The sequence below is a fragment of the Felis catus genome, chromosome E2 (genome assembly GCF_018350175.1).
Source record: "Felis catus isolate Fca126 chromosome E2, F.catus_Fca126_mat1.0, whole genome shotgun sequence".
In the NCBI taxonomy this organism is placed as follows: domain Eukaryota; kingdom Metazoa; phylum Chordata; class Mammalia; order Carnivora; family Felidae; genus Felis; species Felis catus.
Genome location: NC_058382.1, coordinates 17,891,608 through 17,917,147, shown reverse-complemented (window position 1 = coordinate 17,917,147; position 25,540 = coordinate 17,891,608). Strand labels below are relative to the sequence as shown.

The window sequence follows — 25,540 nt, the reverse complement described above, 5'->3', positions numbered from 1 at the left end:
AGGGATGGGAATTCATTTCCCCCAGGAATGTTTAGTGAGTACCTACTACACACTAGGCTGTGTCCTAGGAACTGGAGATACAGACCTGAACAAATAAATAGCTGCTGAGTTGTAGGCTTGTGGGAGGTCAAAGGGGATGACGAAAAACACTTAAGACAGTGCCCGGCACAAAATAAAAGCATAGTCAATGTGAGCTGGTTTATTACTATCACGCGGCACAAGTGTGTTGGAAGAAGAGCCCCAGGCAGCCCTCTTGCCAGCCTGGCGTGCTAAGGACGGCCCCACTTCACAGGAGCCGCAAGCTCCCACTCCCTCCTGAAGCCCCCACCCCCTCAGAGGACTGGGCCCAAGGACTGCTCTGCCACGGGGGCAAGCTCTCCGCGGATGGGGAAGGGGAGTGGGGATGTCCCGCAAAGTTGGGGTGCCATGGGCTGCAGGGGCAGACACAGGTGGTGCTAGGGCTCTTGATTGCTTGATGTTCCGGTGGCTGCCCAAAGGGTCCCGTGCCCCCCACCTCTGCTGTGGGGGATGCAAGGATGGCTTGAAGGCCGCGGTCCCTCTAATAGTAGAGCTCCTGATCCCACCAGCCTGGGAGAGAGAGAAAGGAAAACAGGGAGGTGCTCAGAGGTATGGATCGGTGGAGGTTTGATACGGAGGGTCAAGCTTTGCACAGTGGCGGTATCGTAGCCAATAAGGTTTATCCAAGGTGTGATTATTGCTGATTGATACGGAGGGTCAAGGGTTTGGAGGTCAAAGACCAGAGCAGCTGTTGTGAGAATGTTCCAGCCCCCCCACCCCCTGGCCTCCAGTCTCCACACTCACTCCCTGGGCAACAGCGAACTCCAAGTTTCCGGATCTCGTCATAGACGAAGATGAGGAGGCCAAAGGGCATGGGGACCAGCCACCACTGGTACCTGAAGGCACAGGCGGGATGGCGAGGTGAGGGCTACCCTCAAGTCTGTGTCCCTGTGCCCATCCCTCCACTCACAGCTCACAGCCCCTCACCGAATGGGCATGAAGTTGAAGATGTTGGGCATCCCGGGGCAGTAGCACAGGAAGCAGCCGATGCAGACCTGGAACACGATGGCAATCACCAGGATCCTGTTCCTGCGGGTGGGTGGGAGGGGACAGGCTCAGAATGGCGGGTTCAGAACAGCTCCATGGGGAGCTGGGGACCAGATGGAAAGCAGGGCACTGCAGGGTCAAAGGACGTCAGCTGGAGATGTTCCAACAGTGGACGCTGGCCCCGTCCCATCTCCCCTTTGGCTGAGGAAAGCAGAGGGGCCGGGTGAGAGGCAGGTGGCGGGAGCCAGCTATAGATGAGGAATGGTAGCACCTGGCACCCGCACATGCGCAAATTGGTGCTGGCGTTTGCTGGCTGCAGTGAGCCCTAGTCAGGATCTGGTGGGAGCTGGAGCCAGGGCTTGGAGGGTAGGGCGGGGCAGGGGCGGGGCCGGCCGGGGACACCTGAAGAAGCCCTGCTGGAAGGCAGAGAGGCGGCGTGTCTTGCGGATGAGGACATCGGCGATCTGGCACATCTCGATGCTGATGAAGAACACGGTGTAGCAGGTGTACTGCTGGTACAGGCGCTGCCCGAACGTCTGTGGGCCAGAGGGGAGCAAAAGCATCCTGAGCCCAGAGGGAGGGAGAGGCTCTGCAGTCAGCCAGGCAGTCAGGGCCTGGGACCGTGAACCCCTGACTGCTCTTTCCCTTACGTCAGAGGCTGGAGTGGGGGAGAGGACGGATACGAATCTGCCAGGTTTGCAGGACCAAAGAATGTGGGGCCTAGACGTCTTGGTCTCGCAAGCCCAGATGTCAACACCTGGGCACGTGGTAGGTCAGGCAATTGCTTTCATGATGAAAGGAGGGATGTAGAACCTTCCGGACACCCACAAGAAGGCACCTGGGAAAAGGGAATCGGGCTCCTAGGGCAGAATTTGCAAAGTCCGGTGACTCCAGTGCCCAGGCAGATGGCAAAAATGAGTGAAGTAGGCCTGAAGAGCCTATGGGGAAGAGAGCACGTGCCCCGTTTAAAAGGGGCAACCACTCTTCAGACCATTTCCTCAGTGTAACTATTTATAATACCAGCTAATTGTGTCAGGAATGCTAACTCTGCTTCAGGTACCACGCGTCTCACATGTATATCTCACTTAATCCCCCTGGTAAGCATAGGAGGGAGACTGGTGGTGCTCACACTTCAGGATTTCTGAATCCTCAGAAAGGCTGGTTATGACAGACTTCCAGGCCCCACCCCCAGAGGCCTGGGGTGTGGACTGAGAATTTGCATTTCAGACAAGCTCCCAGGGGATGCTGTCGGCCTGAGGACCACGCTGTGAAGTCCCTGAAGTAGATATTAGTATTATCTCCACTTACAGATGGGAAGACTGAGGCACAGAGAGGCAAAGCAACTTGCCCCGTGTCACACAGCATGTGAGGAATTGTGGCAAACCATGAATCCAGGTAGTCTGGTTCCAAGGTCTGCATTCTTAACCGTGATGGCAAATGTTTAAGGGGAATATCCTGACCTCTAACACCGCAGGGCACACTAAACACACCTGCTAACCGAATCGAGCCTCTCCGGGCTCCAAACCTTCATTAAAGCCCGCCACATGTGCAAACACTCTGTGTACATGATACTGCAGTGACAATAACAGAATAGGGGCCCGGCTCCACACCAGAGATGATGTGCTACTGGAAGGCAGGGAGGGGACATCTGCAGCTGTGACCATCAGCGGCAGGAGTTTGGAGCTCAAGGCAGTGGTGGGAAAGGGCCCAGAACTGGCAGAGAGTCTGGGATGCTCTGCCTGCGCTCAATCACACGTGGAGGATGGGGTGTGGGCCCACCCACAAGGTAGGTGGCACTGGAAATGAGGGCAACACGGGATGGGGTGGGGCGAGGGCTCACCCACTCCTGGCCATAGCTGTCCTGCAGATCCTGTAGGTGGTGATTCTCCCAGTATGGCCGCAGCCCCACACACAGCAATGGGAACCAGCCCTCCTGGGCCATGGCCGTAAAGTAGTCAGTGAAGCCGGCAAATGATTGGATGGCACCTGGGGGAGATGCAAAGAGACACAGGGAGACAGGGATGAGACACAGACAGAGACATGGAGAGAGACAAGGACACTGAAAGGTAGGGACACAGAGAGGAACAGAGACACAAACACAGGGACACAGACAGTGACAGACATGGAGAGACACAAAGACAAGGATCCCAAGAGAGATCAATAGGGACGTAAGAGACGAGGCACAGAGAGAGACAGAGACACACACCCAGAGACAGGGTCATGTAGAGCAGGGCCAGAGACAGAGAAGGGACACAGGGAGGGATCATGGCAGACACAGACTCAGAGAACAACAGAGACCCAGGATCGAATCCAGACCCCAGGATCTAGAACAAGCCAGAGCCCCAGAGACTCCAAGGCAGGTGAGCAGCTCCGCAGAGAGCCCCGGGCTCCCTGGCCCCACAGGCACTCACCGATCTGGAAGTAAGAGTAGGCAGCCAGGGGCTCGTTGACCAATCGGTCGCGCTTTGGGTTCCGGGGACGCAGATGCATGATGTCACTCTCTGCCTTCTCATATGCCAGGGACACAGATGGGAACTGGCCAGGAGCAGAGGGAACTGGGGTTAAGGGTTTGCCTGAGCCCCTGTCCACTACCTGTTGGGGTCCCCCTCCCCCCCCACCTCCTGCCAGCGGACAGAGATAGGACTGAGGTTACGAGGCAGGTGACCACACAGGCAGACCTGCCTAGACAGCACAGATCAGCCAGTCCATCCAACAAAGCAATGTTTGGTCCATCCCTCCAACAAACGTGTGTTGTCTTGTCCGGTCCACATCCGTGTCCACATCTGACCTGATATCCACCTCCATCAGAACATCTGGATTTACCTCCACTATTGCATGTTCTTGTTCTCTCTCTCTCTCTCTCCCTCCCCCACCTTCTCTCTCCCTCTCTCTCTCCCCCTTACTGTTTCTTTGTCCCTGTCTCTGTTCTCTTTCTCTGTGACTGTCTCTGCTTTTGTATCCCTGTGTTCCTATCTCTCCTTGTCACTATCTCTGCATCTCTTCTGTCTCTGTGTCCCTGTGTCCTCCTCCCTATCCCCCACGCCATCTGTCCATCACTGCAGAATGGCAGCAGAGTATACTGATCAAGAGCAGAGTCCCTGGGGCACCTGACTACCTGGGCTCGAATCCCAGTGTGCCACTTATTAGCTGTGTGACCTGGGACAAACCGCTCGACCTGTCTATGCCTCAGTTAGCTCATCAGTAAAATGGGGGTGATAAATAAAGCCCATCCCACTGAGCGTTTGTGAGGACAAAATTAATTAACGCGTGTCTGGCCCAAAGAAGGCACTTAGGCAAGTGCTGTTGAATAAATAAGTCAAGGTGGCCATGCATCTGGCTGCATGCATCTCTGTATCTGTGGTTCTTTTTCTGTCTGTCTGCCTTGGGGCCTGACAGTGTTTATCTGTCAAGGCTGTTGAAGGGTGTCTGTCTGTGATCCAACTTTCACCAGATATGTGTGTTAATGTCTGAGTCCACGTGTCTATGCCTGAGTGCCCACCTGTGTGTCCACACCTGTAGTTCTGTCTGGGACTACCTATCTGCCTGCCTGCATATCCGCATCTGCCTGTCTTTGTACACACGTCTGTATCATTGTGTCCAAGAGTGTCTGTCCGTGGGCACTGCACGGGTGGGAGCGTTGGGGCTGTAGACTCACGATGTCAGTGCAGAGTTCTATGAAGAGGATGGTGATGCAGCCGAGGGGCAGGGGCACACTGACAGTAATGTAAATGAGGTACGGTGTCAGCTCTGGAATGTTCTTGGTCAATGTGTAGGCGATGGACTTTTTCAGGTTATCAAAGATCAGCCGGCCTGTGGGGTTACAGAAGACATCTCAGACTCCTCGCTGCCCAGTTCCTCCTGTGCCCACACTGCCTCCCCCAGTCTCCAGCCCAGCTCGGACCCTGCTCCACGCCCGTCACAATGGAGGCAAAGTTGTCATCCAGCAGGATCATGTCAGCCGCATTTTTGGCAGCATCCGAGCCAGCAATGCCCATGGCCACGCCGATGTCTGCCTTCTTCAGGGCTGGGGAGTCGTTCACGCCATCCCCTGTCACAGCCACGATTGCACCCTGCAGGGAGTGGGTGCGGGTAAGGGGTGGTCAGTGAGAGGCCAACCCAGGGCCAGCCCAGCCCACGGGCCGCCTTCCTCGGCAGAGTCGTACCAGTCGCTGGCAGCTCTCCACAATCACCAGCTTCTGCTGGGGACTGGTGCGAGCAAACACCATCTCGGGGTGAGTACGCAGTGCCTCCACCAGCTCAGACGGGTCCATGTCCTTCAGCTGCATGCCATTGATGACGCAGGCACGGGCATCCCTGGGAAGGAGGTAGGAGGGCATCACCAGGGCCTCAGTCTGCCTGGGGTGTGGAGAGAACCACGGGGGGTGGGCAGAAGGGGCTTACTTCTTATTAACTTGGTCCAGAGGCACGCGGAGGCGGGCAGCGATGTCCTCCACTGTCTCGCTGCCTTCTGAAATGATACCCACGCTGGCTGCAATGGCCTTGGCTGTGATGGGGTGGTCACCCGTCACCATGATCACCTGTTGGGGAGGGGACCGTCAGACCCTTGTTGCCTTCAGATCAGCCCACTCTCCTCATCCTCCCTGGTGGACATCTACATTCACTTATTCGACCAGTCGTGACCACCTGTTGTGTGCCTGGAAAATGTCAGGGACAAAGCAGACAGACAAAAATCTCTGTTCTTGTGGAGTTGGCACTCTAGTGTGGGAGACAGAAAATAAAGTAAAGGAGTGAATGATACAGCATGTTAGGAGAGGGGAAAAGTTAACCTGGGTAAAGGGGATGGCAAACGTTGGGTGGAAAAAGTGGTGTCAATTTTAAGTGTGTCCAGGGAAAGCCTCATTGAGAAAGTGACATCTGAGCAGAGGTCTGAAAGAGGTGAGAGAATTGGCCACACGTAGAACTGAGGGAAGAGTGTTCGTGACAGCAGGAACAGGCAATGCAAAGACCCTGGGGTGCGAACATGCCTGAACTGTTGGAGGAGTAGAGGGAAGACCAGCATGACTGGAAAGCGGTAAACAAAGAAGTGAAGCAGGGGGGTGGCTAAGCAATAAGCTTAGAAAGGTAACAGGGCCAAGCTCTTCTAGGGACTGGGTCTTAGAGACCATGAGAAGGACACGGCTGTTGCTTGCTCAGTCTTGGCTCCCCAACTCTTGATTTGTCTTTCAGGAACCATCCCCCTCCCCCAGAGTTGAAGTGAGGTCTCTAGCCAAGAATGGGCAAGTAAGCCCAGACCTAGCCAACCGAGGCATTCCACCCCTCGCCACAGTGACTGGTTCAGGGAGGAACATGTGACCCAATCCGGGACAACAGCAAAAGAGGCACTCTTTTTCTATGGGGTGGCTAAACAGGTGGGATGTCGGTTGGAGCTGCTGGGGGGTGGTCATCTTTGTCGACCAAAATGGAGGGACTGCTTGAGAATAAGGCCATCAGAGAGAGAAGTAGAGCCAAGACATGGAGAAAGGCAAATTCCTAATGACACTGAACTCCTAGACCCAGCTGTACCTGAAGCTTCATTCCCCAGAACTTTTCAGTTTCATGAATCAATATATTCTTTTTTTGGTTCAAACCACTTTCAGGTAGTTCTCTGTCACAGGGTTTGTCACCCCCAAATACTGCTAACTTCTGTGCTCACCCCTGCCTGCTCCCCTTCCTGGTTGCATACCCGGATGCCTGCTGTGCGGCACTTGAGCACAGCATCAGGGACGGTGGCCCGGGGCGGATCTATCATGGATACAAGTCCCGCAAAGCACAGGCCACTAGTTGGAAAGTTCATGGCCTCCACATCGAAGGCGTAGCCGGGAGGGTAGTCCTTCTCACTCAGGTAGAGCTGGCAGAATCCTGACCAGAAAACAGGGGAGTCAGAGAGGGGTCCAGGAAGCCCTTCTCTAGCAAAGCCAGGTGATGAGTAAAATAACAAGGCTCCTTGTACCAAGCACCTACAGATGCCTGGCCATCATCAGATGGCTGAATACTTCATTCACGTGATGTGAGTCTATTATTACAACCCACCTGTGAGACTGTTAGCATGCTTATGTTGCAGATAAGGAAACTGAGGCCTAGAGAGGGGCATTTCTTGCCAGCGGTCCCACACAAGTAGGATCAATGATCCAGGATTGAACCACAGGTTTGTGTCTTCCAGGGTTGAGGCAGGGGTTAGGGAAATTTAGGAATCGGGACAAAATGTTGAGGGAGATCAGAGGTCAGGACAAGGATTGGGGAGTCTTGAGTTGAGGCAAGGATGGGAGGTCAAAGGGTCAAGAGGAGGACACTGACAGGTGGATGTGAAAGCAGGTCAAGGTTGGGGCAAGAGCTGGGAAAAATCAAGGGATGTCAGGTCAGGAATGGGAAGGTCCCAGGGAAGACAGGTGGGAAGGAGCTGGGTCAAGATAGAAACTGAGGATGGACAAGGGTCAGGACTGAGACAGGGAAAGTCAAAGATGAATGTGTGCACTTGGGCAGGTCAGCTGTGAGCCAGGGATGGGAAAGGTCATGGTCAGGGCTGGGTGGGGAAGGTTGGGCAGGGAAGATTGGGCAGGGTCTGTGCTAGCTCCTCCTCACAGATTGGTTTACCATCTACTGTGGGGGTCTCACCGAGCCCTGGGGGTCTCACCAAGCACGCGTTCACCTAGGCCTCCCAGGCTAAGGTAGGCAGTCTGGAAAGCCTCCCGCCACTGCTCGTCCAGCGGCAGCTCCTGGCCCTTGATGAGGATGGAGCTACAGCGTTCCAACACGCGCTCAGGGGCGCCCTTCATCACCAGCACGTGCCGGGGGTCCCGCGGGTCCTCCAGTGTGTGGATGGACAGCTTCGGGCAAGGAAAGGGACGGTGTTAAGGACCAGGACAAGGGGGCGGGACTTGGGAGAACGGCGGGGTTGACCGCGCTGGGGCGCAGCCGGAGGAACCTTTGGAGGGTGCAGCTTGGCTGGGGGTGAGGGGCTAGCGTGCCGGACAGGTCTTTCGTAGAGGCTGAGGGTTAGGGACGCAGTAAGGAGCCTGAGCGCAGAGAATGGATAGAATTTGGGTCGGAGTTGGTCTGGGACGGAATTTGGACTGCGAGCTACCCCCACGGAAGGCCTGAGAGCTGACCGTGAGCCCCCAGCTAAGGGGCTGGGGGGGGGGGGGGGGCGGGGAGAAGTGGTTGTGGGCGGGGCTTGGCTAGGAAGGGGGCGGGAACTAAGAGAGAAACCCTGCGGTAGGCCAGCCCTGAGTGTGGGTGGGGCCTGAGATGGGCGGGGTCCTCCCTGTGGGAGGGGGTCTGGGCGGGACCGGGCGCACACCTGGAACTTGTTGGTGGAGTTGAAGGGGATCTCGCAGACTTTGGGGAAGCGCTCACGGTAGCCCATGGCGTTGCCTAGGGTCAGCTCCGAGAACTTGAGCAGCGCAGTCTCGGACGCGTCCCCGATCACGATGCGCTGGAAGCGGCGGCGGGTGTCAGGGGCGAGCCTGGCTGCACCAGGCTCCCGGGATCCCCCGGAGTACCCTATGGTCTCACCTTGGGCACCGGCACCGCGTCCTGGCCCGACTTGAAGGCAGCGCGGTTGCACAGCGTTAGCACGCGGCATAGCGCCCGCCACGTCTCCGAGGACTGGTCAAACGTCTGCCCTGCAGGCCAGGCGTCCAGGCTGGGGCCGCGAGGAGACTCCTCGCGGGCCCCAGACCCGGCGCAGCGCTCTCCCATACCAGAACCGAGTCCCTCTCTCTAGATTCAGGACAGGGTCACCTCCCAGACCTGGGTGGGACCCAAACCCCTCCTCATACCCCAGGACAGAGCCTTCTCTCCAGATCCAGTACTGAGTTTCCTAGGAGACCCAATACCAAGCCCCTTTGCAGACCTAAAGCTTCACAGACCCTTGTCCCGATCGGGATGGAGCCCCACTCCATTAATGCAGATCCCTCCCCAGACTCCCTTCAGTAACCTCAGAGCTCCCTTCCAGGTCTCAAGCGTCTACCAGATCCTGCCCCAGCCCCATCTCGTTCCACTCCCACACCTGACTGGTCTTCCGTAGTGTCAGCCGAGTGGATGTGGTTGTCAAACCAGAGATGGGACACAGTCATGCGGTTCTGAGTGAGGGTCCCTGTCTTGTCAGAGCAGATCACTGATGTGGAACCCAGTGTCTCCACTGCTTCCAGGTTCTTGACGACACAGTTCTTGCTGGCCAGTCGCTTGGCTGTCAGGGACAGGCAGACCTGGGAGAAGGGGTGAGAAGCGCAGGTAGGGAGCCCCATCCTTGCTTCTAGTCCTTCCCTTCTCTCACAGCACGGGGAGCCTGCATCCCAGCCACAGTACTGTGTACACAGCATTCCTCGGCAAAACCCATGCTTCTCTTGCCTCTGTTTTTTCCATCCTGTGCTTTCCTCCACTTGGGACACCTCCCCAATCTGCCCGGACAGACATAACTAGGCCCCTCTCTAAGCTGCCCAGGCTGAGGTTCTGTAGGTTCTCTTATCAACACAACCAAACTGAGAAAGCAGACATCCTCTGAACCTCCTCTGGGGCTGGTCTTAGACTGGGTGCTAACTGTTGAGGGCTGCCCACACTGGACCTCAGCCTCCTCCTGTCAAGGATGCGTCCTGTTCATCTGTGAGTCCTCAGTGTTTGGTATAGGGTATGGCCCAGACTAACGTTGGTGAGTGTTTGCTGAATGGATGGATAGATGGAGAGACAGGGGGTGGGGAGGATGGTTGATGGGAAGGTGTGTGGGTGGGAAGTGAGGGGGTGGTAGGACAAATAGGGAGACGATGGAGGCAACCCTGGATGAATGAACACACAGATGGACGAGCCTCTCAGCTCTCTGCACCTCTTTTCTGTCTCCCCAACTCACCGTGACAGTGGCCAGCAGCCCCTCGGGCACGTAGGCTACCACAATGGCCATGAAGAAGACCATGGCCCGCAGGAAGGTGTAGCCAATGCACATGGCCACCACAAAAAATGTGGCGCCGAAGAGGATGGCCAGGCCTGCGATGATGTCCACGAAATGTTCGATTTCAATAGCGATGGGGGTCTTCTCATTTTCTACCCCCGATGCCAGCGATGCAATGCGCCCAATGATGGTGCGGTCACCTGTGTTCACCACCAGGCCCTGTGCCGTGCCTGCAGTGGGGCCAAGAGGGCGCCTCAGGGGCAGGTGGGCAGCAATGGGAGTGTGCACACAGTGTGAACTGCAGAAGGGGAAGTCATGGGAGATAGAGGGGCAGGATGCCCCGAAGAGGGGGTGGTCACGTGAGGTGGGCAGGCAGTGTGGCTTCATACACGGCAGGAGAAGGGGAGTGGAGGCAGCCGTGGGGAGTGTGGAGGCAGCGTGGTCAGCCGGGGGGGGGCGGGTGGGGCCTCACAGACCTTCAAGGCACATGGTGGAGAAGAAGGCGATGTTGCGGGTCTCCAGGGGGCTCTCGTGTGTACATTCGGGCGAGCGGGTCTGCGGCTCAGACTCTCCAGTCAGCGAGGAGTTGTCCACCTTGCAGCCCTGGGCCTGGAGGATCCTGATGTCCGCTGGCACCCGGTCCCCGCCTTTCATCTCCACCAGGTCGCCCACCACAAGCTGGTCTGCATTGATCTGGAACTTGTCCCCATCTCGGATCACAGTTGCTTGCTGTGGGGCAGGGGCACCGGGTTGAGGTGGGCAGGGGTGGGGGTGGAGGCCACTGAGTGCAGGGGAAGGTGGGGAGATGCAAAGAGGGAGCTGTGGAGGACCTATGGGCGGAGCGGGAGGCTACAGGCTGGGAGCAGGTTGGGCCTGGTGGGAAGGCCCACACAGACAGACGCCGGGAGCCTCCCTGCGCCCGCCCGAGTGCACACAGGGAACTGAATGGGGACCCACCTGGGGCACGAGGTTCTTGAAGCTGGCAATGATGTTGGTGCTCTTAAACTCCTGGTAGTAGCCAAAGCAGCCGGTGACCACGACCACGGCGATGAGGGCCAGTGCCAGGTACAGCTGGGTAGAGGCAGGAAGGGGGCCAGGCTGATGAGAAGGGGCCGGAAGATCCCTGCGCGGGGGCGCCCGCCTGCTCCCTGTCCCCCGGTGTTCTTGGGGTCACCCCTGTGGTTTTCCCTGCTTTACTAGCCACCACATGCACTGTTCCCCGTGGCCTGTGTTCCCTGTCCCTGTGTTCTCCACGTCCCACATTCAGCCTCCCTGTATTCCCAGTGTCGTGTACCTATATCCCATATTCTCTGGGTCCTGAACCCTACATCCCCCATGTCCCCATATCCTACGACTTGTGCCCTGTGTCACCATGCATCCTTTCCTGCGTCCTTTTGAGTCCTGCATTCCACATGTCTGCTGTCCTCTGTCCCCTCATGTTCTCATGCCCTATAGTCCCTTACAAGTTTCGTGTTCTGTGTTTTCATAATCTGTGTGCCACCTCTATGTGCCCTGTGCCCCAAAGTGCACCCTCCTGTCCCCATTTCCATGTTAGTATGCTGTCGATCTTATGCTTCATATTCTGTGGACTCCACGATCATGTTCCAAATTCCAAGTCCCTATGTCCAACGTCTCCCCATGTCTGTGTACCTCTAAGTCCCCATCTGGTGGCACATGTCCTATGACTTTCAAATCCCTGTCAATGCCACACGTCCCTAAGTTCCCACGTCTCTTGTTCTGACCCCTGTCATATATCCAATGTCCTCTTGTCCCACATTTCAATATTCTCTGTCTCTGTGCTTCCTTGTCTGCTTCATGTCTCTCTAGGCACTGTGTCCTGAGTCTTCTGTCCCCTATGTCCCTATGCCCTGTGTCCCATGTCTGAGTCCCATGTCCCTTGTGCCCTTGGTCTGTCCTGTGTCTTCTGTTTCCCAAGTTGCATATCTTAAGTATTGTATCCCCACCCGTGTCCTCCATATCTGAGATACATTCTCTGTGTCCCCTGTGACCTGTGTCATCGGGTCTGCCCCATATCCCAGTATCGTTCATCTCCCCCTCCTCTTGCCCCCCGTGACTTATGTCTTGGAACTGCATTTCCACGTGTCTGTGTCCCCATCCTGTATCCCTCGCGTCCTGAGTCCATGCTCAATGTTCTCTATCCTCCAGTTCCCTGTGTCCCGCGTCTGCCCACAGCAGCTGCTACTCACATTGTCGTCGGTGGTGAGGTCCCCCTCACTGGCCTGGATGGCAAAGGCAATGAGACAGATGGCAGCAGCCACCCACATGAGGCACTGCAGACCACCGGCCAGCTGCCGGGCGAACTTGACATACTCAGGGGTACCACGCGGCGGCCGCAGGGCATTGGGCCCATCCCGCAGCAGCAGATCCGCGGCCAGGCTGGCAGTCAGGCCCTGGGGACAGGGCAGGTGGTCGCAGTGGCTTCCAAGGGCTTTCGTCTCACCACACGCTCCTTGGTGGGGGTAGCTCTTCTGTCTGTCTCTTTCCCCTCTTCTCCCCTCTGTCTTGTGCCTCTTCGTTTCTGTGTCATCCTTGCCTCTGTCCTGCCCCTTCCCCCTGCCCTCCACCGAGTCTCTCTCAATTTTCCTGCCTGGTTCTCTCTTCCTGTTGTCTCTGCTCTGCTTCTCTCTCTCATCTGCCTCTTTGTCTCTCTCTGTCTCTGCCTCTCTGCCTCTTTTTATTTGCTTCTCCCACTCCATCCCTCTCTCTATTTGGCCCTTTCTCTCTCATGCATTTCTCCCTTTTCCTCCTCTCCCTCTCTCCCTCTCTCCCCTTCTCTGCGCGCACCCCTCCCTCTGCGCCCAGCTCACCTTGGTCGCACTGGTCTGGTATTTCTGTTCCAGCTCCGCGACTGACAGCTGGTGGTCGTTCTGCGTGGTGGGGGCAGGACAGTCACTGTCCAGCTCTCACCGGCCGCACCCCTGCCCCCCACCCAGCCCCCTCGCCCCCTGCTCACAATCTCCATCTCCTTCTTCATGTTCTCCAGCTTCTCCTTCCTCTTGCCTCCTTTACTGCCTGCCTTCTTCTTGCTCATCTTGGCTGCCATGTCCCCACCAGGGCCAGGACCCAGCTCTACTGAGTACATCTCGTAATTCTCCTGGGGATGAGAGGAGCGGGGAGGCATCAGATCCCACTGAAACTCCTGCCTCCAGCCTCCAGCCTCCCGACCCCTGACTCCGGGCCCCACTCACTGCCTTCCCCATAGTGCCTGGTGCAGCCACCCTCCTTTGCCGAGACAGAGCCTGGGGTCTGGACTGGCCCTGATATACCCAGGGAGGGAGGAGGTGGAGCAAGACTGCCCCAATTACAGCTGATTGTGGGGCTCCTTGGGGTGACCTCCAGGCCTAAGCAGCTCAGGTATTACCTACTGAGCTGCCCCAACCTGCCCAGACCCATCTCAACCTGCCACTGAGATCAGGGGACCACTGAGGATGTCCATCGTAACTACAAGAACAGCAAACATACGGTGTTCATCATGTGCCAAGCACCGGGCTCAGGGCTTTCCTGTATTAACTAATGTAACCTCACAACATCCCTTTGAGATGAGTACTATTCTTTCCTCTCCCTACCACAGAGATGGGGAAACTGAGGCACGGGATGGTTAAGTCACTTGCCTGTTGTCCGCAAGCTCGGACGTGGAAGGGTCAGGACTCAGAACCAGGTGGGCTGGCTGCAGGGTCCTCTTCCAGGCCACACTGCCCATGCCTGACTCCTGGAGGGGGAGCGCGCTCACAATGGTTGCTGTAATAGCTGTCGTTTAGGGAGGACTTCCTGGTTCTGGCTCTGCCCAGTGTGCTTTGTGTGAATGTTTCACTAGCTCCTCACCCTATAAAGTTATGTTCTCTTATTGGCCGCCATTGTACAGATGAAGAACCCAAGGCACAGAGAGGTTAAGGACTTGGTCTAAGGCTGTGATGACTAAGTACCAGGGGCAGGATTCCAGCCCAGGTCTGACCCCGGAGCCTGGCTCTCGTATGGGACCACCAGTGAAGAAGCCCACAGTTCACATCAGCAGTCGGCGGCAAGTGTGAGCCAGGCCCTGCACACATGTGACCTTGGGGGTCCCTGCAACAAACCCCCGTGCGGGCGGCATTAACATTCCCGTTGTGCACAGGGGAAACCAAGGCCTGGAGAGGTTCAAGGGGGTCCCGGAGGTGCCCCACACATCCAGCCGTAGCCATTACAGGTGCTCCCATCTCCACTCCAACCTGCCCGCGTGGGGAAACCAAGGAACAGAGTGGGGAAAAGACGTCTCCAAGGATCCCGGCTCGATCTTGGTTTTGGTGCCAGGTTTGAGGTCCCCCGGGCGGGCACCCCTGTGGGCAGCAGTGAGGATGTGGACTGCTGGAATGGCAGGTTCTTGATATCTCATGCTTGGCCTCACAGCACGGACGTGTATCTCAGGCCAGGCACGGGTATATCTGATAAGATAATTGCTCTGGCGACGTCCTTTTCTCCTGAGGCAGGTCACCTGGGAAAGTTTAAGCTGTTGAGCAGCCCAACCTCCTCCCCATACCCACCCAGCTGGTCATCCCATCTCCTGCTACAGGGGACCCCCAGAGAGGAGACTGGTGGGGTGAAGTCACACTGAGTGCCCTTACAATGAGTCTGCTTGCACTGGGGGCTTCAGCTCTCTGAACCACACATGTGAAGCACTTTGTGTCACGTCGCTCCTCTGCTCACAACTCTCCAGGGGTTTCCCTTCTCGCTCATAATAAACTCTCAAGTCATTCCTGACAGATCTTGCCCTGGCTCACCTCACCTGGCTCAGTTTCTACTACGGTTCAACAGGCACTGGCCTTCTTGCTGCACTTTGTACAGGCCAAGGTCATTCCTGCCCCAGGGCCTTTGCACTTGCAGATCCTTCTGCCTGATGCTCTCTTCTTTAGAAATCTGCATGATTCTTTCTCACCGTCAGGTCTCAGTTCAAATGTCATCTCTTCAGATAGTCCTTCCAATATTTCACCCTGATCAGGCTCCATGCCCTTGACACTGCTTTACTCACACCCCTTGTCCCAACCTGACACTGTATTTTATTCTCATTTGTTTGCTGTTGATCTTGTCACACGAGAAGGAAGACTGGGACTTGGTTGTGTTTGCTGCTATACACACAGCACCCAGAACAGTGTCCTCAGACACACAGTAGATGGTCAGAAGACACTGTTGGATGTGGAATATTCATTAGCAAAAACGGAGTATTGGGCAGGCCCTCAGGAAGTCTCAGTCACTGGGAATTCCTTGGTTCCCCTTGCTCTCTCTAGCCCTTCCGCCCTGCCCACCAGCCCCCTACCTCCGAGAGCATCCAGAGCCTGGGGCAAATATGGTTCAGGACCACCACAACCTAAGTCACAGGTGGAGAGCCCAAGGCACAATCACTGGCAGCAGATGGCTGACCCCCGACACGTGCAGACCTCTGTCATAATCAGGGACTGTCTTCCTCTAGTCTCTGTTCCACTTGTCCCTTTATTTTCATTTCTTAGTTTTACTATGTTCCTTTTCAATGTTTTATTTTTAAATATTTCAGACCCACACGTTACAGGGAGAAAATGAATACCTGCCTACCTTTCAGCTAAATGGAATGATCTTATCAGTTGGTGGTTTCTAGAGGAATGATAGATGACACACAGAGACAGTGAGAGCGAGAGAGAATAGATTTTTTTTTAAGCTTGGGCTGAACCACTTGAGAGTAACTTGGAGACAGGATGCTCGTTTATCCGTGAACATGTAGGCACGTGTCTCCCACGAATATGGACACTCTCTTACATGACCGTGGTCCAACGGTCAGATGCAGGACGTTCACACTGACATGACATTATGAGCTAATCTAGGGAACGTATGTAAATTTCCTATTTTCCCTCTCATGTCCTTTTCGTGGTCCGGGATCACACTTGACATTTTTAGTTGCCGTGTCTCCTCAGTCTCCTCCAATCTGTGACATTTCTTTACTCTTTCCTTGTCTTTCCAGACCTTGCCATTTCAGAAAAGTATCAGTCCGTTATTTTGTAGAATTTCCCTCAGTTTGGCTTGGCCGACGGTTCCCCATGATTAGATTCAGATCATGTACTTTTAGCAGGAACACAGCAGTGATACACGCCCATCTCAGAGCGTCGTGGCAGGATGGGCCTCATTTATGAGCCTTTAAGTGATCTGGACCGGGGTAGACATTTGGAGGATATCCAGAGGCTTAGGGAATGACCAGAGGGCTATTCTATGATCTCTTTATTTTCCACGCAAAACGCTGTCACAGGCACAGCTGGCACTCGGTAATGAAAACACAGTCACCGCCTGAGCCCCCACCACATCCGCAGCCGGCCACTTAAAGAGGCTGCTGGCCCAGCCCCATGGCCTTGTCCGTTCCAACTGTTCAGTGTCTGGCCATGTCCACAGTTAAATACTTTCACTGCCCCCCCTGCCCCTGGCGTCACTCCAGGTCTGTGTCTTGTGGGAGTCTTTTTATTCTTTCATTGTGCATCCAAACGACTCTGACCCTGTCTCTGGGGGACACAGGCTGTGGCCCACAGGCAGGATCTGGGTAAAGCAGGAGGCGTGCTGTTGGGACCCGGAGTGGAGTCTATCTCAGTCTGATGGGCACCTCCCGGCACAACTTGGGGGCAAAGACGTCTCACAAGAAGGTTGTAAGTGTGACACCATCTACTGAACACAGTAGGTGCAAGATTTCTTGGAGCCGGAGACACACAGATCACTGGAGACTTCTTCAAGAACAATTAATGGTCAGAAGTGATTTTTTTTTTCCCCCTGAGAAAGAGAGGGCAGAGGATAGACTTTTAAATGGATGGTGAATGTGGAGTGGGTTTTAGGGGGTCTCCTGGAATCATGACCACACACACTCTTAGGAACTCAGCACCCTACAAGTCCTGATGGGCTCAGACCCCTGGCTGCGCCTCCTTCCCACATGCCTTCCCCTGTCAAGCTTTGGGATGCAGCCCACGCAGCCCCTCTGTTTACCAAAATTGTCATTTCAACATCTTGGCACCTGAAGCTTCCTCCACCGGAAACACTCCCCCTACACCCTCCCCACATTCAGCTACTTGTCTTTTGTGCTCCGGCACAGATGTCCTTTCCTCTAGGGAACCTCCTTGGACCACCTGCCAGCTGGATCAAGTACCTCCCTGGGCTCCCACAGGCCCCTGGGCTTCCCCATCCCAGCCCTGACCCCTCTGGCCCATAATTCCTCCATCACAAGCCTGGCCACTCTCGGCCGGTCTCATTTCCCCCCTGCCTCATGAGAACAGGATCCACGAAGTCTCAGTCACTGCCTTGTGCCCTGTATCACCCAGCGCAGGGAGTGTTTACTGAGTGAAAGAACTCACTGTGACCGTGACGTTTGGTCTGTGTTTGGTCTCTCAGATAAGATAGTGGATTCAGCAATGTCCTTCGCCTCATGGGCAGGTCACCCTTCCCCCCCCCACCCCCACCATCTCCAGGCCTTGGGAAGACTGACGAGAGGGGCAGAGCAGGCAGAGAACCTTGCTTCTTGCTCCCTTTCAAGCTGGTATAGGAGCCACAATGGGTTTGGCAGAGACAAGGTCTGGCCCCAGCCTGGCTAAGCTGGCAGCCACATCTCCCGTGATCTGCTCCTCTCCCACTTTCGTCCAGATGTGGGAAGGTTGACCATCCTCAGGAAACTGCCAAGCTGTCCTTATCTGGGATCTTAAAATCACATCCAGAATCCAACCATGTCTCCCTACTCCGCTCCCATGCTGGTTCCATCTCCATTCCTTCCTGCCTGGACATCAGAGCCGCCTCCCTCCCAGTCTCCCTGCTCCCATCCCTGGCCCGCTGCAGTCTGCTCCCCACCCACAGCCAGAGGGAGCCCGTGAACCCTGAGGTCTGGGCTCTTCTGGCTGAACCCTTCAGTAGATCCACCTGACTCTTGAAAGCAAAGTCCGCACAATGGTGCCCAAGGCCAACGATCCGGCCTGTGGCCTCCCAGACCTCTGCTTCCCCCACTCCAGCCACACTGACTCCCTGCTGTGCCTCAGACACAGCAGACAGCCTCCTGCCTCCTGCCTTAGCATGTGCCCTTTTCCTCCTCTGGGAATGCTCTTCCTCCAACACCTACATGGCTCCCTCTCTCCCTCCATCAGGTCTTTGCACAAATGTTACCTTCCCAGGGGCGCCTGGGTGGCTCAGTCGGTTAAGTGTCCGACTTCGGCTCAGGTCATGATCTCACAGTCTGTGGGTTCGAGCCCCGCGTCGGGCTCTGTGCTGACCGCTCAGAGCCTGGAGCCTGTTTCAGATTCTGTGTCTCCCTCTTTCTCTGACCCTCCCCTGTTCATGCTCTGTCTCTCTCTGCCTCAAAAATAAATAAAGGTTAAAAAAAAAAAGATACTTAAAAAAAAAAAAAAACCAAATGTTACCTTCCCAGTGTGAGCTCCTTGACTAGCTGAATTAAAACTATGACCTGTGGTCCCCCTGCACCTCTGTCTCAGTTACCTTCTCACATACTATGTAATTGCTCTTATCTATTGTGTTTCTTGTGTGTTTTCTGAATCCCCCTGATAGAATGTGAACTCCATGAGGGCAGGGATGTTTGTTTGTTTGTTTGTTTGTTTGTTTGTTTGTTTGTTTTAGAGAGAGAGCTGCAAGTGGGAGTGGGTACAGGGAGAGGGATAGAATCTTAACCAGACTCCAGTGGAGCCTGGGGCGGGGCTCGATCTCACAATTCTGAGATCACAACCTGAGCCAAAATCAAGAGTCAGCTGCTTAACCCAATGAGCCACCCAGGCACCCATGTTTTGTTTTGACTGATGGGAAACAGCAAATAGGCACTCAATAAACTTTTGTTGAAAGAAATAAAATAAATCTCAGGGTCCCAGAGACATGTATGTGGCAGCAATCCTAGCCACAAATACTAACATGGACACATGGTCCTGCCTTGGGATGCTGTTCTTTGTCCGCCAAAGACATGCTACCCCAACATAAAGCAGAGGGGCAGACTCAAACAGACACAATGACAGGAAGCCCAGGGCAACAGTGACACTCGTTGAGAGCTCACTGCCCTAGCCCTGCTGTAAGCGCTTGTGTGAGCTCATTTCATCCCAGAACAACCTTATGAGGAAGGTACTGTGCTTATCTCTATTTTCCTGTGAAGAAACTGAGGCCCAGAGAGGTTCTATGACTTGCCCAAGGTCACACAGCTAGGAAGTGGCAGAGGCAGGATTCGAACCCAAGCAGCCTGGCTAGAAAGTCTTCCTGTGTGAACACACAGGATCACAGCAGACACCATTTCACAGAGAGGCCTCACATTAAAACTATACTCTGCTTGATGATTTATGGGATATTTATTGAGCACCTACTAGGTGCCAAGCACTGGGATTTGCAGTGAAATAAACAGTCACGGTCCTGCTCACACCCCAGCAGGAGGGGCAGCATTACTAAGTAATCAGGCAAATGAGTATTTACTGGCAAACTGGGAGAAGAATATGAAGCAAAATAACAGGGTACTAAGGAGGGAGGCAGAGGGGACGATGCTGAATTAGACTGGGTATCACAGAGGGGTCTCTGAGGTCCTTAAGGTCCTAAGGATGAGGAGACGCCAGGAGTAATCTAGGAGAAGGAACAGGAGAACAAAGGCCCTGATCTGGGAACAAGGTAATATTGAGGGTCAGCAAGGAGGGGAGGCAGAGAGGCTGGATAAGGTTAGTGAGGGGAGGGTAGCAGAACGTGAGGGCAGGGGGTGGTTCTTGTGGGGCGTTGTGGACCAGGAGGAGGAGTTAGGATTTTTTGTCTAGGAGCAGCTGAAGGCATTTGAGGTCTGATCAGAAGAGGAGCACGTGAGGATTGAGTTTCAAGGAGATGCCCCCAGTTGCCATGTGGAGGACGCTCAGGGGAAGACTGGGATGAGAATCCGGGGCAGGAGGCTGGGGAAGGGCCTTGGGGAGAGGAGGGGGCAACTGGGGGAGGGAGGCTCAAGGAGACCTCCTATGGAGACATGGGCTGGGCCCAGAAGTATCTGGCCTGGGGGTGGTGAGGCACCGGAAGAAGAGGTAGGTTTAGGGAAGTGCTAAAGCCTGTGTAGGAATAAGGGGTCTTGGAGCTTCCGGGAGAGGCTGCAATGGGGAAGTGTGATGAGGGCCTTGTGGGGCAGAAAGGGTAAAGGGAGATAAGGGAGGTGAGAGCCTCTGGCAAGGGTGGGGAGGAGAGCAAGGAGGAGAGGGCAGGGCCTGGACTTGTTCTGGGAGCCACGCTATTAAAGAAGATAAAAGCACAGTCTGAGAGGTATGAGGAGAACCAGGAAAGGGTGGGCAGTGGGGGGTCAGGAGGCAACCAGAAAAGGGAGCTTCTAAAAGGGGGATGGGTTCAGCAGTGTTTTGCCTTCTTGAGTGTGCCCGGAGCCCAGCACAGAGCCCAGTACACAGCAGATGGTTCACTTTCTGCTGAATGAAGGCATGCATGGATGGGCTAGTTGAAGACAAAGCTCACATAGATACAAACCCTGAGGACTTAAGGGCTGCATTTTGTGACTAGGACAGGCCAGCACCGCACTCCCCACCCCTGGATGGGCAGCTTGAGAAAAGTGGAGTTAGAAAAGGTATTCTTGGGTGGAGAAGTATACAAAAGCTCATAACGGGGCTCAAAAGCCAGGGATGAAGGTGTGGAAATTAATGAAGGCAAACTTCGTTTAAAATGTTAGGCCAGAAGGGGGAGCTCTCTCACCGTACCACTCCAGGTCAATTACAGACCCCAACAGGAGACTCCTCCACAGCGACAGGAAAGAATCACAACTACAGGCCCCAGGGGGAAAAGATGCACAGTGCATCTCCTACAAGAAATCAACCACCCCTGCAACTCAGCCAATGAGAAACACCTTTTCTCCAATGGACTGGTTCAAAACAACCCCTCCCAACTTTCTCCTCCTCCATAAAATAACGGTCCTCTCCTTTGTTTGCTAGATTTGCCTATGGTTTTGTCATAGTTTGCATGTCCCAAATTGTAATGCTCTGTGTTTCCTGAATAAACCCATTTGCATTGGTAAAATGATGTTTTATACTTAAGGTTAACAAGGGGTACAAGCTTCTTGATCCAATCGTCCAATCCCGGAGCCAAAATTCGTAGGTGGTGGGGGAATGGGATTTCTTTGGTTAAAGTTTCTTCCAACTTCCAGCCAACTACAAAGGTGGGATCAAGAAGTGAGGCTAGACCACCCTAATCAAGACAGTAAGAACGTCTCTGTCCACTACCGTCAGCTAGTCCATAATGAGCAGAGGAATGGGGCAGAGCCAGCATAAACAGGACGGTGTAACTAACCAGGACACACCCCCTGTTCACTGTCAGCCAATCACGAAAAGAGGGAAAAAATGATGGGGCTGAACCAGTGGCATCAGCCCAAAGCAAGTTCCTTGGCTGAGCTCCTTGGCCTTCCAGCCAATCAGGAGCTAGAGCAGAGAAAGAGCCCCCCCCCCCCCCCCCCCCGGTTCCACCTGGGCTCTCAGGAGCCTGGGAGGTCCACGCTAGCTGTGGAGGCCTGGGAGGGAAGGGATCCTAAGTGTGGAAAGTGGCACGGAGCCTCCTCCGCATACATGCACACCTACAGAGAGTCTAAATACGTTGTGGAGGAGCTGACAGCGCATCTGGTCCCGTCCTTTCTTGTTTAGCTTCCTTCCATAGAAATACTAGCACCACTTCAACTTTTAGAAACTGCTGTAGGCCCAGCCGCTGCCCGTTCCATTCTCTTACCACAACTCTTCCTTCATCAGGTAATGAGCAGGAACCTGGGCTTTCCCTTAGTGGCTCCAGCCTCCCAGCCCTGGCCTTTCCCCCCTACCTTTATCCCCACCCATCAGCTGGCATCCTGAAACCAGGTCTACCCATCACTCCCACAAACCAGGGATGTCAAGGAAAATGACACAAGTGAGGGAGTGGAAGTGGGGAAATTTTCACAGCTAGCCTTGGTTCTTACTTGTTCTGACTCGCCATGAGCATAGGCGCTGTCTATCTTATTTTCCTGCCCTTAATATCTGGCTTACTAGCCCAGGGCACAACAAAGCACTTTTCAGCCAAGGGGCTTACCAGCCAGGGAACTTCTAGCCATGATTCAAGCCAACAGTAATTCAGGACCCAAGAGACCCACCTGCTGAGAGACATGTAAGCCACCAGCCTGACCTCCTAGTCACTCTGCACCGTGGGGTATATCTTCCACCATTTCAAGGCCTTCCCTTTCCCCTGCTCTGCACTTCCGTAACTCCACAGTGCAAGGCTGGTAATAATACATACATACATACATACATACATACATACATACATACATGCCTACATAAATAAATAACCATCAAGAGGGGCACCTGGCTGACTCAGCTGAGAGATACAACTCTGGGTCATGAGTTCTACCCCCACACTGGGCATAGGAGCCTACTTTAAAAAAGAAATCAGGTGGGGCGCCTGGGTGGCGCAGTCGGTTAAGCGTCCGACTTCAGCCAGGTCACGATCTCGTGGTCCGTGAGTTCGAGCCCCGTGTCAGGCTCTGGGCTGATGGCTCAGAGCCTGGAGCCTGTTTCCGATTCTGTGTCTCCCTCTCTCTCTGCCCCTCCCCCGTTCATGCTCTATCTCTCTCTGTCCCAAAATAAATAAACGTTGAAAAAAAAAAAAGAAATCAGGACATTTTTCAATTAAATACATTTTACTTTGGCTAAATACACATGCTTTCTGATTTTTGCAGCGTGTGTGTGTGTTTATACATTGTGCATAGAAGGGAAATGTATTTTGTTGTGGTTTCATTCTTCTTTCCACTCTGGGCCCATGTCTTCATCTGGGTACAAATTCTTGTTTGTCAGATTAATGTGAATAATAGAATGGGGCAGAACAATCTTGTCTAAGTTGCCACTATTCCCAGTTGTACTATTACATACATAGTACTTCTCTTTAACTAACTTTAAAAAAAAAGGTAAATAAATTGCTTTCAAAAGGAAACTTTATTCATCACAAGAAAAAAAGTTCTGTATGTGTATGGTGATAGATGTTAATCAGACATTTTGGGGTGATCATTTTGCAATATGTACAAATATTGAAACTAGTATAATGTTATATGTCAATTATACCTCCATAAAAACAATTTTTTAACAAGGGAACTCTAAATCACTTTATAACCAGTATCTTTCCAAAAATTTTAAATAATTTTAAAAGAATGGTATATTTCACCATAAAGAGAGAATAACCATAAACATAAATACAGGAAAACAAAAACTATGTTATTAAATTTTAGGTACTTTCACCTGGCTGTTCTCTCAGATTGCCAGCCACCCAACACTGATGTCTTTTTCATTCCAGGTGTGACGACTTTTTTCTTTGGCTGCTTTGAAAATGTCATTCTATTGTTTCCTGGTTTCTAATTATTTATTTTTTTAATGTTTATTTATTTTTGAGAGAGAGTGCGTGAGTGGGGAGGGGCAGAGAAAGAGGAAAACAGAAGATCAAAAGGGGGCTCTATGCTGACAGCAGTGAGCCCAACATGGGGCTCAAACTCACACACTGTAAGATCATGACCTGAGCCAAAGTCAGATGCTCAGCTGACTGAGCCACCCAGGTGCCCCTCCAATTATTATTAGAATATAGTCCTCAGTTGATAACACTGTATTGTACAATCGAAATTTGCTAAGAGAGTACATGTAAATATTCTTACACACAAAAATGGTAAATAAATATGTCCAGTGACGATGTGTTAATCAACTTGATGGGGGGGAACTCTTCCCATATATATGTAATCATCACATTTTACACTTTAAATACCTTACAGTTTTGTCAATTAAACCTCAATAAAGTTGGGGGAAAATATAGTCTTAATTATTTTTGTTCCTTTGAAGTCCAGGTATCTTTTTTTCTGTGGCTACTGTGATGGTTAGTTTTATGTATCAAATTGTCTAGGCTATGATGCCCAGTTGTTTGGCAAAACACTAGTTTTGATGTTGCTGTAAAGGTATTTTGTAGATGTGATTAACATTTACAATCAGTTGACTTTAAGTAAAACAGATACCCTTCAGAATGTGGGTGGGCCCCATCCGATCAGTTGAAGGCCTCAAGAGCAAACACTTGCAGTTTCCTGGAAAATTAGAAATTCTACCTCAAGACTGTAAACAGACATCCAGCCTGCATTTGCAGCCTGCTGGGCTGCCCTGTGGTTTTTGGACTTAAGAGGGCAACATCAACCTTTCACTTGAATTTCCAGTCTACTAGCCTGTGCTAGAAATTTCCAACTTGCCAGTCCCCACAACCACATAAGCCAGTTCCTTAAAATAAATCTCTTTTCTCTCTCTTTCTTCATCTCTATCTCTGTGTTCTACTTCTCTGGGGAATCCTGACTGATACAGCTGCTTTAAATTTTTCTCTCTGGACTTTTCTGAACTTCTTGAATTTATGGGTTCACGTTTCTCATGATTTAGGGAAATTTGTCAGCCATTATCTCTTCAAATATTGAAATTTTTTAACCCAAGGACTCCAGTGGCAGCTATGACAGTTTTTTCCCCTTCCTTTTCCTCTCTGTGCTTCAGGTTGGATGAGTTCTATCAAATTGATTTTGATTTTTCTGATCTTTTCTCCTGCACCCAGGATGTTGCTAAGCCCAGGGAAATAATTGGACTTCAGATATTGTATTTATCAGCTGTGAACTTGGGGGCACTCCAGCTCTCAATCTGTCACACCAGCCCACTTGGCCTTGGAAAACTTTGCTGTTTTCTCTTTCTTCAGAACAGTCTCTCTGTCACAGGCTCGGTCCTTAATCCATCTGGACAGACATTTGGAAAAAATCCCGAGAAAGAAAAGCTGCTGATTTCTGCTTAAGAGAGATAGTTCCCTCGTTGGATTTTAAATTCTTCAGAGTTTACTCTTTAGATTCCATAGCTCGTTGATGCCTTTAAAATGTGAATTTTTAAGTTTATCCCTTTATCCATGACTGTTATGGAAGGAAAATGGTCTTCCACGACCCTAAATCGTACAGATATGGAATTTGGACATTTTAAGATAGAAGTCACATCTTGGGCTCTCCTGTTTACACCTCCAACGGCTTCTCTTCACACTTGATACCCACACTCCTTACCATGGGCATGAGCACCATGACCTCACGACCCTGGGGGGTCTGTTCCTGATGACCATTCTGTATGGACTTAACATACTCCCGTGGCTGTCCTCCAGGCATGCTGGCTTCTCCCCTTTTCCTACTCTTCCTTATCTCGGGAAGTTATACTTGGTATTCTGTCTGCTTGGATTTCCCTTCTCCCTGATACTTTCATAGGCCTCTCCTTCTCATGCTTCAGGCCACAGCTCAAACGTCACCTCCTAAGAGAGGCTTTTCCTGAACACATTATCATGTATACCTCCCATTCCCCAGCTTCTCTGTTTTATTTCCTTGAAATTATTTATGATGCTCTGGAGTAATTTCATTGATTTGCACTTTCTTATTTATGTCCTAGCTTCTGTCAAGATAACATGTATTTTGTGAGGTAGTGGTCTAATCTGTCCTGCTCAGCATTGCATTCTTAGGCTCTAGAACAATACCTAACACACAGAAAGTGTGCAATAATGGTTGCTGAACAAATAAATGAAATTCCCAGGATACTTACAGGA

At 52.8% G+C, this 25,540-nt stretch overlaps 1 protein-coding gene across 5 annotated transcripts in view; it reads right to left on the bottom strand.

Annotated features, from left to right (window-relative positions):
• Window positions 1–184: 184 nt before the first annotated feature.
• ATP4A (ATPase H+/K+ transporting subunit alpha) overlaps window positions 185–25,540 on the bottom strand; it is a 96,473-nt gene continuing 71,117 nt past the window's right edge. For 3 of the 5 annotated variants that reach the window (XM_045046841.1, XM_045046840.1, XM_045046838.1), the window contains 21 exons: window positions 13,579–16,720; window positions 12,921–13,061; window positions 12,775–12,834; window positions 12,154–12,357; window positions 10,904–11,017; window positions 10,423–10,675; window positions 9,908–10,176; window positions 9,074–9,272; window positions 8,578–8,687; window positions 8,363–8,497; window positions 7,697–7,889; window positions 6,749–6,924; window positions 5,467–5,603; window positions 5,229–5,379; window positions 4,967–5,135; window positions 4,721–4,875; window positions 3,477–3,600; window positions 2,906–3,051; window positions 1,468–1,601; window positions 1,006–1,107; window positions 185–588 (listed from right to left, as the gene is read on the bottom strand). In XM_045046841.1, coding sequence (XP_044902776.1) covers window positions 456–588; window positions 1,006–1,107; window positions 1,468–1,601; window positions 2,906–3,051; window positions 3,477–3,600; window positions 4,721–4,875; window positions 4,967–5,135; window positions 5,229–5,379; window positions 5,467–5,603; window positions 6,749–6,924; window positions 7,697–7,889; window positions 8,363–8,497; window positions 8,578–8,687; window positions 9,074–9,272; window positions 9,908–10,176; window positions 10,423–10,675; window positions 10,904–11,017; window positions 12,154–12,357; window positions 12,775–12,834; window positions 12,921–13,049 — 3,093 coding nt within the window. In that variant the 5' untranslated portion in view covers window positions 13,050–13,061; window positions 13,579–16,720 and the 3' untranslated portion in view covers window positions 185–455. Of the gene's footprint in view, window positions 589–822; window positions 915–1,005; window positions 1,108–1,467; window positions 1,602–2,905; window positions 3,052–3,476; window positions 3,601–4,720; window positions 4,876–4,966; window positions 5,136–5,228; window positions 5,380–5,466; window positions 5,604–6,748; window positions 6,925–7,696; window positions 7,890–8,362; window positions 8,498–8,577; window positions 8,688–9,073; window positions 9,273–9,907; window positions 10,177–10,422; window positions 10,676–10,903; window positions 11,018–12,153; window positions 12,358–12,774; window positions 12,835–12,920; window positions 13,062–13,578; window positions 16,721–25,540 lie in introns of all 5 variants that reach the window. The other 2 variants (XM_045046842.1, XM_045046839.1) reach the window with 2 other exon arrangements.